This window comes from Ambystoma mexicanum, chromosome 4p (genome assembly GCF_040938575.1).
Source record: "Ambystoma mexicanum isolate Mex_15411 chromosome 4p, UKY_AmexF1_1, whole genome shotgun sequence".
In the NCBI taxonomy this organism is placed as follows: domain Eukaryota; kingdom Metazoa; phylum Chordata; class Amphibia; order Caudata; family Ambystomatidae; genus Ambystoma; species Ambystoma mexicanum.
In genome coordinates, this window is record NC_090927.1 from 232,868,760 (window position 1) to 232,881,838 (window position 13,079).

Sequence of the window (13,079 nt, forward strand, 5' to 3'; positions counted from 1 at the left end):
AGAGGGAGTGGGAGCGTGAGAGAAAGGTGGTGTGCTGTTGGCAGCTTCAGTTTGGTTTCCACCATGAGCTAAGCTTTGGTGTGAGTATTGGACCGGGGCGAAACCTCATGTGCTGTTGGTGCTGTTTATGTGTTGTTTGTTGCTGTTACGGTGTGGTGAAGTGTGTGCGGTTTGCGGGGCGAGAGGTGGTTGTTTGCTTTTTGGGTGAATTAGGTATGCTGAGATTTGAAGTTGGGTTAGTGGGTTGTATGTCCTGGTTCTAGCAGATCTTGTTTTGTTTAACTGGAATTCCTATGGATACACTTAGTTGCCGATTCCTTTCTTAACCATCTAACTGTTGTGGGTGATGGCATGGAGCGTTCCGGCTGTATTGTAATGAACTTAGCATAATCGGTTTGAGTATGTGTAGTCCCCCCTTCTGGTTGTTGGTGCCGTGGATTGGCCACCCTCTATTCCCTTGCTATCCTATTGTGACATAGGTCTGTTAGAGCTAGGTATAGCTCAGGTCAGGGTGCTATTGATGAATCGTCCTTGTCCTTCCGTCTTGGTCTGCCTATGTAATGTGTGTTTAGTATCATCCTATCATAGGTATCTCTCGGTTTGTAGTATGGTATGTCATAGAGTGTCTCCCTTAGATTCTGTTTGTAGTTGATTACTTGGTGGAAGCCGGGATCGGAATCTACATTCATCATTGTTTTCGCTATGTGTGTGCCCCTGTGGCCAGTCTTCTAGTTATGCAGTGAAGAGCCATGATGTGAGCAGTTTCCTGAATAGTATGTGGTTTCTTGTGTTATGTATGTTCTTTGGTAGGTTGTTCCAAGTTTTCGGTGCCCTGTGAGAGAATGAGGATCCTCCAAGTTTTCTTCTGTTGTAGGGTTTTGATTCCAGGCAAATGTTGTTGCTTGATCTGAGCGTTCTTGTTGGTTGATGTAGGTGTAATTTGTCCCTCAGGAACTCTGTGTTTTGGTTCTGGATTGCTCTGTGCGTGATGCACATTAATTTGAATTTGATTTGTTGTTTTATTGGTAGCCAATGTAGTGTTTTTAGCACAGGTGTGATGTGTTCTCTTCGGGGTAGTTTGAGAAGCAATCTAGCTGCCACATTTTGTATGCGTTGTAGTTTTCTTAGAAGTCATTCAGGCATGCCCAGGTATAGGCTATTGGCGTAATCTACTCTGGACATGAGGGCTGTGATGGTGAATGTTTTGTTGACGAATGACAGGAGTGGTAGGATCCTTTTTGCCACTCGTAGGAGAAAGAAGCATTTCTTTAGTAGAGCATTTTCTTATGGTTCTAGGGTAAGTTTTTTGTTCATCAGGACACACAGGTTTTTTTACTATCGACGATAGGGCTGGGGTTGTACCGAGTTCCCTTGGCCAAGGGATGTAGTGGTTGTCTTCTCCATTTTTTGTGATGATGATTACTTCTGTTCTTTCAGGGTTAATTTTGAGGTAGTTCGAATTCATCCAGTTGAATACATCACAAAGTTAATTCTCTAGTGTTGTGTTTTCTTCTTGAGTGTCTTGTATTTTGAAGACTATTTGTGTGTCATTGGCATAGTTGTAGCAGTTGAGGTCGTGCCTTTTGACGAATTTGATTAGTAGAGATAGGTAGATGTTGAATAATAATGGGGAGAAGGATGATCCTTGTGGTACTCCACAGGTGGAGTATCTTGGGTTGGATTTGAAAGCTTTCATCCATATGGTTTCTGTTTTGTTTGTTAGGAAGAATTTGAGCCACAGTAGTGTGGTGTCTGTTATTCCCAGTCCTTCTAATCTGGTGATGAGTATGTCGTGGTTAACTGTGTCGAATGCCACAGAGAAGTCTAGGAGTATCAAGGCAGTACTGTTGTCTGAGTCTGTGTTTGCTTTTAGGTCATCCCATATTGAGAGGAGAGCTGATTCCGTTCCTCTCATTGGTCTGAAACCAACTTGTGTCTGGTCTAGTAGGCAGTGCTCTTCTATGAATTCTTGCGTTGTTTTGTAAATGTACGTTTTGAGCAGTTTGGCTGTGAATGGGATGTTGGAGATGGGTCTGTAGTTGGAAAGCTCCTCTACGTTTCCTGCTGTATCTTTGAGTAGCAGCCTGATGTAGGCTGATTTGAATGATTGTGGCACTTTCCCTGTTGAGATTGAAAGATTATGAACATTTCTGTGGTATTCCATGGGAGTTCCTTGTTTGAGGATTGATTTGTATATGTCCAGGGGCAGGGATCCTCTGGGGAGTCTGTTTTTTTGCTTTGATTTACCAGTTTGATGAAAGTCTCCACTGATATTTCCGGGAAGGATCGTAGTTTGTTTGTTTGTTCCTTGTGAGGATATGTGGGTTCCGTGGTATGATCGTATGGTCTGCTTTGTATGGTCTGTTAGATGGCAATGATTTTGTTTTTGAAGTGGTCTGCTAGGTCATAGCTTAGTTTCATTGATGGTATTGGCGTGTTGTTACAGCCAGGTGGACTTTTTATATCATTTATGATTTTGAAGAGTTCTTTTTGGATGTTTGGTGCTTTGAAGATTCGGTTGTCATAGTATTTCCTGCTTGTTTTTTGTATTTGTTTCTTGCATGAGCGGATATGTTGTTGAAATTTCAGTTAATATCCAATGTCGTTTTTGATCCTCCATTCCAGTTCTAGTTTTCGTTTATTTCTTTTCATGGCGATGAGTAGTGGGGTGAACCATTTTGCCATTGCTCTTTTAAGTGAAGGAGTGAAAGGTTTTTCTTTGGCGATATCGCCCATCATTAATATGATGCAGGTATGAAGTAGAGCTACTTTTTTGTCTATGTCAGCTTCTTCCATAATGGTTGGTTGTGGTTTACTGAGTTCCAGAAGTTCAGTTAGGTTGGAGTTTTTGATGGTTCTCCATGGTGATCTGTGGTTGGTCTTGTTGCTTGTTTATTGGAGTGATTATTGTGATTACGAAGGGAATGATGAGGTGGTCGCACCAGAGTATTTGCTGTGGTAATAAGGTCTTTATGGCAAAGATAGCGTCAAGCGTACACCCTGCCAAGTGGGTTGCTCCTTTGACTAGTTGTTGTAGGTATTTTGCTGCTAGTTGGTCGTTTAGAGATTTTTGAGGACGATCAGATGATTATGCTTGATGGCTAGGATAGTTATAGCTTCCGTGAAGGTGTCTACGAAGGTTGCATTGTAGGTTGGCGGTCTGTATATCAGTATGAATTTCAGGTTTGTTTTGGGGTTTACTGTCAATCGAGGGATTAAGGATTCACATTTATTGTTATTTAGTGGGTCTCCCACACGGAACACCTGGCTATCAAACTGGATGATTGCCAGTCCCTCCCCCTCTTTTGGTTTTTCTGTTTGCTTGAACACATTTGAAATTTCCAGGCAGGCAGTTGTTGAGGGTGATCTTGTAACTGTTGTCTAGCCATGTTTCAGTTAAAAATAAGATGTTGATACCTCTGTCACATAGGAGGTTGTGTTTTTCGGTGGCATGTTTGGACATTGACCTTGCATTGATTAGATTGCAGTGGATCATTTTGGTGTGGTTTTGTTTGTTAATTCCTTGTTTTGGTTTGTAGTTGTTCAATCGGAGTGCTTCTGTATTGATGTTGATTAGATGAAGATCAGCGAAGGCTGCTTTTTCATTGAAGCGGTCCACTAGATTGATAGCATGGCTGTTCAATCGCGGTGCTTCTCTAGTGATGCCAATTGGTTGAAGATCAGCAAAGGCTTCTTCTTCATTGAATCGGTCTGTTAGGTTAATGGTTGGGTTGTTGGTAACTAGGTTGTTGTCTTGTCTGGTGTATTGTGGTTGTAGATGGTGCCCTTCCGTTCTTGTGATATATGGGGTAAGGAGGTTGTAATCTTCCCACTCTCTTCTTGGGTCCTCCAGTCTTTTTTTCCGGCTGTTTGGGGGGATTATTTCCTTGTTTAGAGATGTCAGTGTTGTTGAAGTATTGAGGCTCTGTGGTTGTCGCGAGGTGCAACCATGGTATCTTTAGCCATACCCTGGGCTGAGTAAAATGGATATACTGCCTGCTCGCTTTGCCTAATGGGCACAGAGCCATGCTCCAGACTCAAGGAGAATACAACAATACTTATGAATATGCCCAGAAGGCACAGTTGGTATTTTCACTGTCTCCAAATCAATGAACATTTCAATAGTCTTTAATGGGCAAGGCCTTCATCCATACACAGAGGGCATTGTCTTCAAGGCATGGACTCACTCTGTGACACTATGCCAGATGCATGACCTTCATACATGCACCAAGCAGAGTGCACATACTAACAACACCTGCTGGGCACTGCTCACAACCATGTCCTGGACACACTTCAAGTATGAGCATTGGCAATTGACCTTGACAATTGGAAACTGTGTTGGGGGAAAGCCATCCATTAATCTCCAAGCATAGCGAACATAGCAACAACTCCTGATAGGTATAGTGGGCAGAAATCCCCAGTGGACACTGTGCCTACTGAGCATAATCTATGACCTTGCAAATTTGGTCCTGCTGGTAAAATCATGTTGGCCACACACCAGGCACATTGCAAATAGTATTGGTGCCCAATTCAAATCACATATGGCCATGCCAAGAGCACTCAGAGCCTGGGGGATGACTTTGTGACAGGTTCTGGGACTGGACCCTGTCAGAGATGACAGAGAGCCCTGCTAACCTGAAGTAGGTCACCGACCAGGGCATATGTCAGAACGGGTCCTACCCCAGAGGTGGGGTAAGGGAGTTGGGAGATCCCCAGTCTCTGAACCCCCTGAATGTGACTTGAATGGTGACATGGGTACCACTGTCGATATCCTTGAACAGTGCCTTCAATGCCTTGAAACCTTGTTTCTGGGCAGCGTGCTCTTGTTCTTATTTCAGGACTGCAAGGTCTGCAATGCTCTCTGGCAGTACAGGACCACAGCTGACTGCTAAAAGAATCCATAGTCAGAGGGAATGCAACTTGCCATGGCCCAGAAAAATAGAATGCCGAAAACCACCACATCAAGCAGCTGCACAAATAGCCATGCGTTTAAAGGGAGTGGACCTAAACGGGGGTTATAAAGATGTGCCATCTGATGACCCAAACCCGGGGAAAAGATCAGACTTAGATTGGACTACAGAGTCAGGTGTGAGATGGAACAAATGAAAGGGGGAGGAAAGAACAGGAACGGGAAGTCACAGGTACAAAAGCCCCATGGCAACAGAGTGAAAGGTGTGACGTTCTGTCCAGGGATGGGCAAGTTCAATAGGGAATGATGGGATAGAAGGTGTGGAGGTGGACCGAAAGACCTGGCAAAGGAATAAAGGTGGAGCAGAGTGCTAAGGAGAGTAGAGTGAAATACCACAGAAACCCATAGCTAAAGGCCAGAGTCAGTATGAGGGCGCCCCACAATGAAAGGCCCACTGTAAATACACATGAATCCACATCCCTGAAATGCCTAAACGAAAAGAAGTGAATTCAGGCTCCAAAGCCTAGAGATCCCTAGAAATGTTCATTGCCTCCTCGAAGGGGAAGACAAATGGCATAATTTGCTGAAGTATGAGAAAACTGAAATCATGTCCTCCAGAACTATATTGCACAGGACCCTAAATGGGATGGCAGCATTGTGAGCTACAGTTACTGTGAAGCAGAATGCATTTCGGCAGAAAGATTAAAGGAAAGGTGTGAATCAGTTTTTCCCTTTCAGTTAAAGACCTGTTCCTCAAAAATGTGTGCAAAACTTTCAGCATAAGAGTTTGGTTTCTGTCATGTTGGGAACCTGACCTGAGCCAGACTGTTGCAGTCAAATGAATGTTTTTTCCAGGGCTGAGACTACAGAAGACATTTTGATTTTGCCTTTAAGTAACACATTGTAAAACAAGATGTGCATCAAAGCATTTAAAAGTGTTATTGTGTTGCCCACATGTGATCACTGTTTGCAGGATATTACTGTGCAAGGGTTTTACATGTAAAAGTGTGCATTTGCTAAGGGTGGATTATATGTAAAATACTGCTCAGCAGTGGTGAGAAATGAATGACAAGTCTTAAGTTTCATTTTCTCCCACAAGGGAAACTAGCTTTCCCAAGCCCTTTGCAAAGGTGATGAGGTAAGGAATGCTCCTTCTCTTCAGGCTTTATGACCAGGACCCACATAAGGTCCCATAAAACTTGCCTTATCTGGCAACTGGTCTTTTGAAGCTCGCGGAATGTGGGCTTATCTCAACACAGCACCCCTCTTGATGTCACAGCCACACATGGCAGAGGGTGGGGCATGAGTAACGAGTGAGTTGATTTCCATTTGTGTAAAATTGGGAGACTTGTTTTTCATTGTGCAATATCCATCCCAAAATAGTCATGTGCGGATTTCTGAAAGCTGTCTGCAAGCCACATATTGTTAAACAAAAACGATTTTTGTGACACCTACATGACCCAGTTATTTAGGAAAATATTCTGGGGCATTCCGGGTGTGACTGAGAAATATGAAAAATTGAGGAAACATGAAAAAGGTAATCAATATTCTGCCCACCGAGCACCAGATTTTTAATGTATATAGTTGGGGAGGAAATAAGTAAAAACCAAAACACTGCATAGAATGACCTACAAACTTCTAGGTAGGATCATTTGATTCACAAAAAATATAGTGTCTGAAAATGCTGTCATATGTGGCATAATATGATGAGAAAGGGCAGTTGTCATAATGTGAGATTTCCATGTGCAAAATCCAGATCCACACCCTGTCCTAATCAAATGATTATCCTCCCCTGGCATCTCAAAACACTCCTCGATTCTCTGGACCTATTGCCCGGCGGATGGGAAGGAACCTCTGAAAATTGGCCAATCCATTCTTTGAGCAAGATGACACATTAGTGATGTGATTTGGCTTACAAATACGTCACTCCGCCTTAAATGAGGGACTCTCCGAGCTGCCAAAATCTGGAACCATCTTTGTAAAATTGGGCCTAGTCTTGGAGTAAAAGCCAGGTGCCGGAGTAGGACCTTTTTGGAGGATAAAGAGAGGCCTTCACTGACCCCCTTGATGGTCCCTGCAGTAAAACCCTGGTGCCCCCTGTAGTCCATTAAGCCCTTTTCTTTTAAGCATAGATCTCCCGAGCAATAGACTCAATTAACCATATATATTTCAGCATTGCCATAGAAATTCCCCATGGTAAACTCCCACCTTCTTTGTTTGTGTAATTCAGTCATTCTCCACATTGAAATTATTCATTTATTTGTGCATTGTAGTAATTGTTCCCATTGAAAATCCTTCATTTGTGTGTAAGTCAGTCATTTTCCCATTGAAAATGTTTCCTTAGTTTGTGCATTTTGGTGGTTGTTCTCATTGAAAATCCTTCATTTGCCTGTGCATTTATGTCATTTCCTAGTGAAGAATATTCCGCCATTTGAGTAAATCCCTAGTATAGTTTCTTCAGTTAATCAATTAATTTCCCCATTATTTCAAAGGATTGAGAAATGTAGCATTCAAAACCAACTCTCTCTCTTCCCTGTGTCTTGCAAGTCAATATAAGTATTATATGTATACATTTTTCCCCAAGAAGTCATTTCATTAAGAGCTGAAAAAACAATTCTCCCATGTGTTAAATTGTGTGTTTAAAAACAACTTCCCATTTGCATCTATCATATTAAACCCAAACTGTTGTTCCCATTGTGAGTAATCCCTTGCCTGTTAGTTGTCCCTGTTATTTTCACTGAAGACCATGATTCCTATGTCCCTTTCTCATTGTTGAAAGTGTGCCTGTCATTTTCAGCCCCAGTAAAATTAGTGTGATTTACATTTTATTTTTTTTAAAAATGTCACTTTTCGTTTGAAAAAATGTTTTTTTCTTGGAGTATTCCCCTTCCCCTATCATATTTTGAACTTGGATTTTGAATTGCATTCACTACATTTTTAATTGCTGAGAGCTTGCCTGTAATTCCCAGCCCCAGCAAAAACTAGTGTGATTTCCATTTTCGTGTATCTAAAAAATTCACTCCAGCTGTTTAAACCTGTTTTTCCTAGTTTATTTATCTTCCCCTACTGTAACCTGATCACAGATTTTTGAATTGCATTCCCTTTTATTTTATTTTATTCTTTTCATGTTTTGCCTGTATTCAAATCAAATCTCCTATGTGTGCTAGCTAGTCTGTTTTAAGGCCATTTTTTGCCTTCTTCTATAAGTAGCCTGAAGTACCTGTGTATGCTGTCCCATAGCAGTAGTATTAAATCATTAAAAAACAATTTTCCATTGTACTCCAAAACTAAATTTCCCCCCTCTTCACTGATTCCCCATCTTGTGCCTGTGGGCACCCCCCCAAAACCAATGTGTTCATTGTAGCCTTACCCCTTCCACTGCCTTCCATTCAAAGGGATTCCATCCAATTAATCTTACTACAATCATTTGAGTTGAATTGTTTTGTCTTGCTTTTCATAAAACAAAGTAGGAGTGGCATCACAGTATCTCTTAACCTGGTCACTTTCTAGAAGTCTTTGCATTTGTGTTGCTACAAGATTCGTGTTTGATGTCATCTATTTATTCTGATTTGATGATAAAATAATAAATTAATAAATTATTCATTGATAACATACCGGCCTGGTTCCTGGTCTATTTTGATAAGGGGTGCTTGTGCAGGTTGGGTCTGAGACGGGTTGGAGGCCTCCTTCAAAGGAAATGTGTGTAATAATAAAAAGCATTTTATTGTGCGCCACCTTCATTTGCAAGGGAAAGAGATCACTGACTTGCTGGTGCTGCATAATATATCGTGATAGGAGTCTGTGGCGATGTTGGATGTGAACGTGGACAAGGTGTTGAATGTGAGAGTGATTTTGTGTTTGAGTGAGAGTTGGAGGAGGGGGTGTTGGAGATAGGAGATAGAGTCAAAGTGTGATTGTAGAGGAGGGAGGAAGGCAAGAGAGAACATGTGGACAAAGTAAGGGAGGTTGGAGTTCAGTGGGAGTAATAGATGAAGGAGGGAAGAGTGAGTGAGAGAAAGAGAGGAGGGTGAGAAGACCTAGAGAGGAGGGGTGTAGATAAAGAGGGATAAAGTGGAGAGGAGACAGATGGGAATATGGAGTGGGGTGAGAGACAGGGAGAGATAGAACCTAGGAAGACCAAAGGTGGAGAGAGAAAGAGCAGGGGGACAGCGACCAGGAGACAATAGGAGAAGAACAGGAGGAGTTGTAAAATCAGAGGGAGGAAAGAAAGAGTGAGAAGGAGTGAAAGAGAGAGTGTCTGAAAGGATAAAGGCACAGTCTTAAATCACTCTGATCTGATCTTGGGGAAACTGGTAGAGAAGGGGCCCTTTGGATGTCCACGAGGGAGTGAGTTACAGAAGGCCTCAGCCAAGGCCTTCACCTTAAGCTTAGTTTAGATTAGACAGTAGGGGTTACCCATCTATATTCTCTGCTATTACATTGGGGCATAGGGACTGCTTGGCTATGGCGGAGGGAGCACATATCAGTTTGAAGGAAGAGGTAGGGAAACCAAATAGCTTTTACCATTGGCAGTGTGCTAAATTCATAAGACATCTCCCTTTGTGCAAACTGTTGATACACAAACTTTGACCCATCCTGTGGATCATGGAGATTATTGAAGCCATTGGTGACGACTGCCAAACTTATTATTGAAGATATGAATCCAAATGAAAAATTGGAAGGGACATGTTGTATTTCCCCCTCCCTATGAAATGTGCCCATCCCTGGATAGAGCGTCACAAAATAACAACAGAGTGGGCTATGTTTTTTGCTATGCATTTCCATCCATTCCTATGTCAGAGCTGACACAACTAAAAGGGAAGCATTTTCTTGGGACATGAAATAGCTTTGCCCTGCTGCAGGGTACCTTATGAAACATCCCAGAAATATTTAAAATCTGATGTAATACCCTATATTATAAACCTCCAACAGTTGCCCTTTTAGATACTTTAGTGTGAGTCTGAGTTAGTCAAGGGATGCTCATGTGTGCATATACTTTGTCTGTCGGGTCCATTAACCCCTCTATTCTTAAGAAGGCGTTATTCCACAGTGCAGGATCTAAGTCCAATATTTTGGCTAGGCACACACAGCATGGCTTCGGCCAATCACATTTCTAGATTCGGCTAAGTTAGGGGCAGTGCCTGTGTAAAGAACAAAAAATGTCTCTATATGTTTTGCATTATTTTATCCACTTTTTTATTCATAAAATGTAACTGGCCCGAGGATGCACCTTCTGCAGCACGTTTCTTCTAGGTGAGAGAAAAGAACCTCGAGTTGACATGAGATATGAAACTTTTGAGACCCCCCGCCCCCTATAACGTTAGCCTCCTTGGAGGAAACTCTATAAACCTGTCAGAAATATGAGTGGGATTGACACTTTTGTTGAAAGGTTTTGCTCAATTTTTATGAACGCTCCAAATTCCAACATCTCAGATACCATGTTGTAAAAATTTAGAAGCCATTTCTAAGGTGTCATCTACAATGTCCACTTCCATTAGTGACTCATATCCCATCTAAAACCACGTGAAGTTTCTCACGCCTTCCATAACCAATCACAGCTGTCTCTGGTTGTTTTCTTGAAGGCAGGATGTCCTGGAGGAAATTCCACTTCATTTCAAGTCCCTGCACTGTTGCCTGCTCTTTTACTTCCTGCTCACAAACTCCTCGTCCCTCCTCATCCCCCCGCTCTCCCTCTTTCCCTCGCTCCCTCTTTCCTCACTCGTCAGTGCCTCTCTTTCTCTCTGCACCCCTCTTTCCATTGCTGTTTCTTTCCCACACTGCTTGCTCCGCTCTCCTATCTGCCTCTCTCTGCACCTATCTTTTTTTTCTCTGCTCTTTCGATTTCCATATCAAACTCAAAACCAATGGGGGGGGGGATCTGCCAATTATTTATTTAAAAAGTTCAATCAACAGGGAAGTAGTTACAAAGGGATATTTTGGGGGCAAAACCTATTTGAACTGTTTCTTGATTGTCTTCCAGTACACAATGGTGCTTGCGTAATGTGTGTTGTGAATAAATACATCATTGGTGTATCATAATCAGTGCAGTAAACAGAAGCATTTATCATGTACACTATAGCTTTATGATGTCTGCTGTCCAATATGTATTTATGGTCAAAGTCCATTGTTGGGTTTCTCCTGCTTCTGAGCACTTTGATCATATAGACATGTAGACTGAGAGCAGGGTCACTATAGCTTTACCCTGGGTCATAACCTTGCGACGGGATAATGATCCCAAGGCTTCTCAACAATGATTCAAAGTGGTATATATTTCATGAGTCACTTGTTTGCCCCATTTGTAGCAGTGAAGAATAGATCCTGTGCAAATCAGTGAATGGAACACCCAAATCTGACTCTTTTTCACTGTGGAGATATGCTTTGATGTTTTAGAGATGAATTAACACAATAGGACTAGGCGAGTTCAATCATCAGTTTGTTAAGTACTTTCAGGTTTTCAGAATTAACACTATGCAAATAACCTCTGAAGTATACATTTTTCCAATTAAAATAATTTAAAAATCCTAACTGTATTTTGTTATTTTGTGGGACTAAAATTCGGCCTGTAGGAAAAAGTAAGAGAACTATAGACATGTGTATTAAGTGCATTATCACAACAAGCTCACACAATTGTGTTTCTGTTTGTAGGCACTTACAGGAAAGACACCCAGTGCATCTACAAGTTCAAGAGCCAACTCTATTTCTGCAAAGAGATTGACCATGCTATGATCATCCTTGAAAATATGGATGCCGAAATCTCAAATATTTCTCCAGTCGTGTCTGTCACGGACACGTTTGTGGATGTTTTCATAAATCCAGGTTCTAGTGACTGTTGCGTACAAAATACCACCACTTTTTATTCTATATTACCTGCAAATAAAATCACAAAAGTATGCTTCAATGGCCAGACTCCCCGCCACCTAAGGGTCTACCTCATTGGTGGAAATAATACTACCAAAATGGTTCTGGCCATTTTCTATGATGTACCCCAAAGTCTTAAAGTTTTCGTCAAGGGTAGGCTTGTTCCATCATCACCTTTGATTTCACACTCTCAGTTAATGAAGTCTGAGCATGGAGTGAACTTCTTCACTTTCAAAGAAAACCTTCTATATGTCCTTGTACAAGGTGAGGAACCCATAGATATACGTGCATTCCCATCGATACTAATTGCTTTTCCCATAACCGGGAAAAGTACTGATGAAGACAACCAAATGCAACTGATTATTCGTTTGGCCAATTTCATTCACATTACAGTATCCCAAGTGAGGATCCTCCACAAGATACCAGAAAATGATCCTGCTTTGAAATATATTCTGGACAATGCTGAAAAGAGATCCTTACACTGTCCTCACAAGGTGTATTCCGGTAGGATAAACAACAGATATGGGATGCAGGAAAGTTTCCAGGGAAAAGTACACCTCTGGAAGGATGATGCCATCAACAACGCAACACCCATATCAGAAGTAGTCATTGTGGAAATCAGCGATTCATTTTTGTCAGACGCAGACAGCTGGAAATTCATGAGAACGCCCCTTTTGTCGAGTGACATGCTAAAGGGTGTGGCCAGCCATCTCATACTTGCCCATCAGACCGGAGAATTGGCAACAGCTTTACACCAGCAAATTGATTCTTTGCTGATGGCAGAGTCTGCTCCGTCAGGTCTTGGAGAGACGTTTGGGTAAGAATGATGTTAAACAGATTTGTTTTTACAGTTATTTCTTATTATCTGGAAACAATGTAATCAAAAGAAAAATGTATCCACAAATTACCACCGTTAGGATTTTAAAATCATCATGAAGTTACGTGCCCTATTAAGCAAGAGGCAGAGAACCTAGAGGTAATTTGTAATATCATCATTATAATGTTTGGGGTATGTTCATCTTTAATGTTAATCTTTATAATACCAACACAGGAGAGTAACTATCTTTTTTATTTTTGCTTTTGTTTCTCGAAAATAGAAATATAACGGAAATTAATTCCTACTAAAACTTTTGGAAAAGTCAACATTTTAAATTGATCTCTAATGAGTTGCAATTATGGGTTACGGTGTGGGGATAGGTTTGAGAACAGTATTGGGCATTTGGGGATGGGCCTAGGAGAGGGAGATTTCCACAAGATGATGAGCATTGTCTTGTGGAATGTCCTTGTTGCAGGGTTGGGCCATAGAGCAGTG

General features: G+C 41.6%; 1 protein-coding gene across 2 annotated transcripts in view; it reads left to right on the top strand.

Moving 5' to 3' along the window:
* Nucleotides 1-13,079, top strand: part of PKHD1 (PKHD1 ciliary IPT domain containing fibrocystin/polyductin) — a 4,356,595-nt gene that overhangs the window by 3,880,527 nt on the left and 462,989 nt on the right. For both annotated transcript variants that reach the window (XM_069605754.1, XM_069605755.1), the window contains one exon: nt 11,555-12,584. In XM_069605754.1, the coding sequence (XP_069461855.1) occupies nt 11,555-12,584 (1,030 nt within the window). The remainder of the gene's footprint in view (nt 1-11,554; nt 12,585-13,079) is intronic.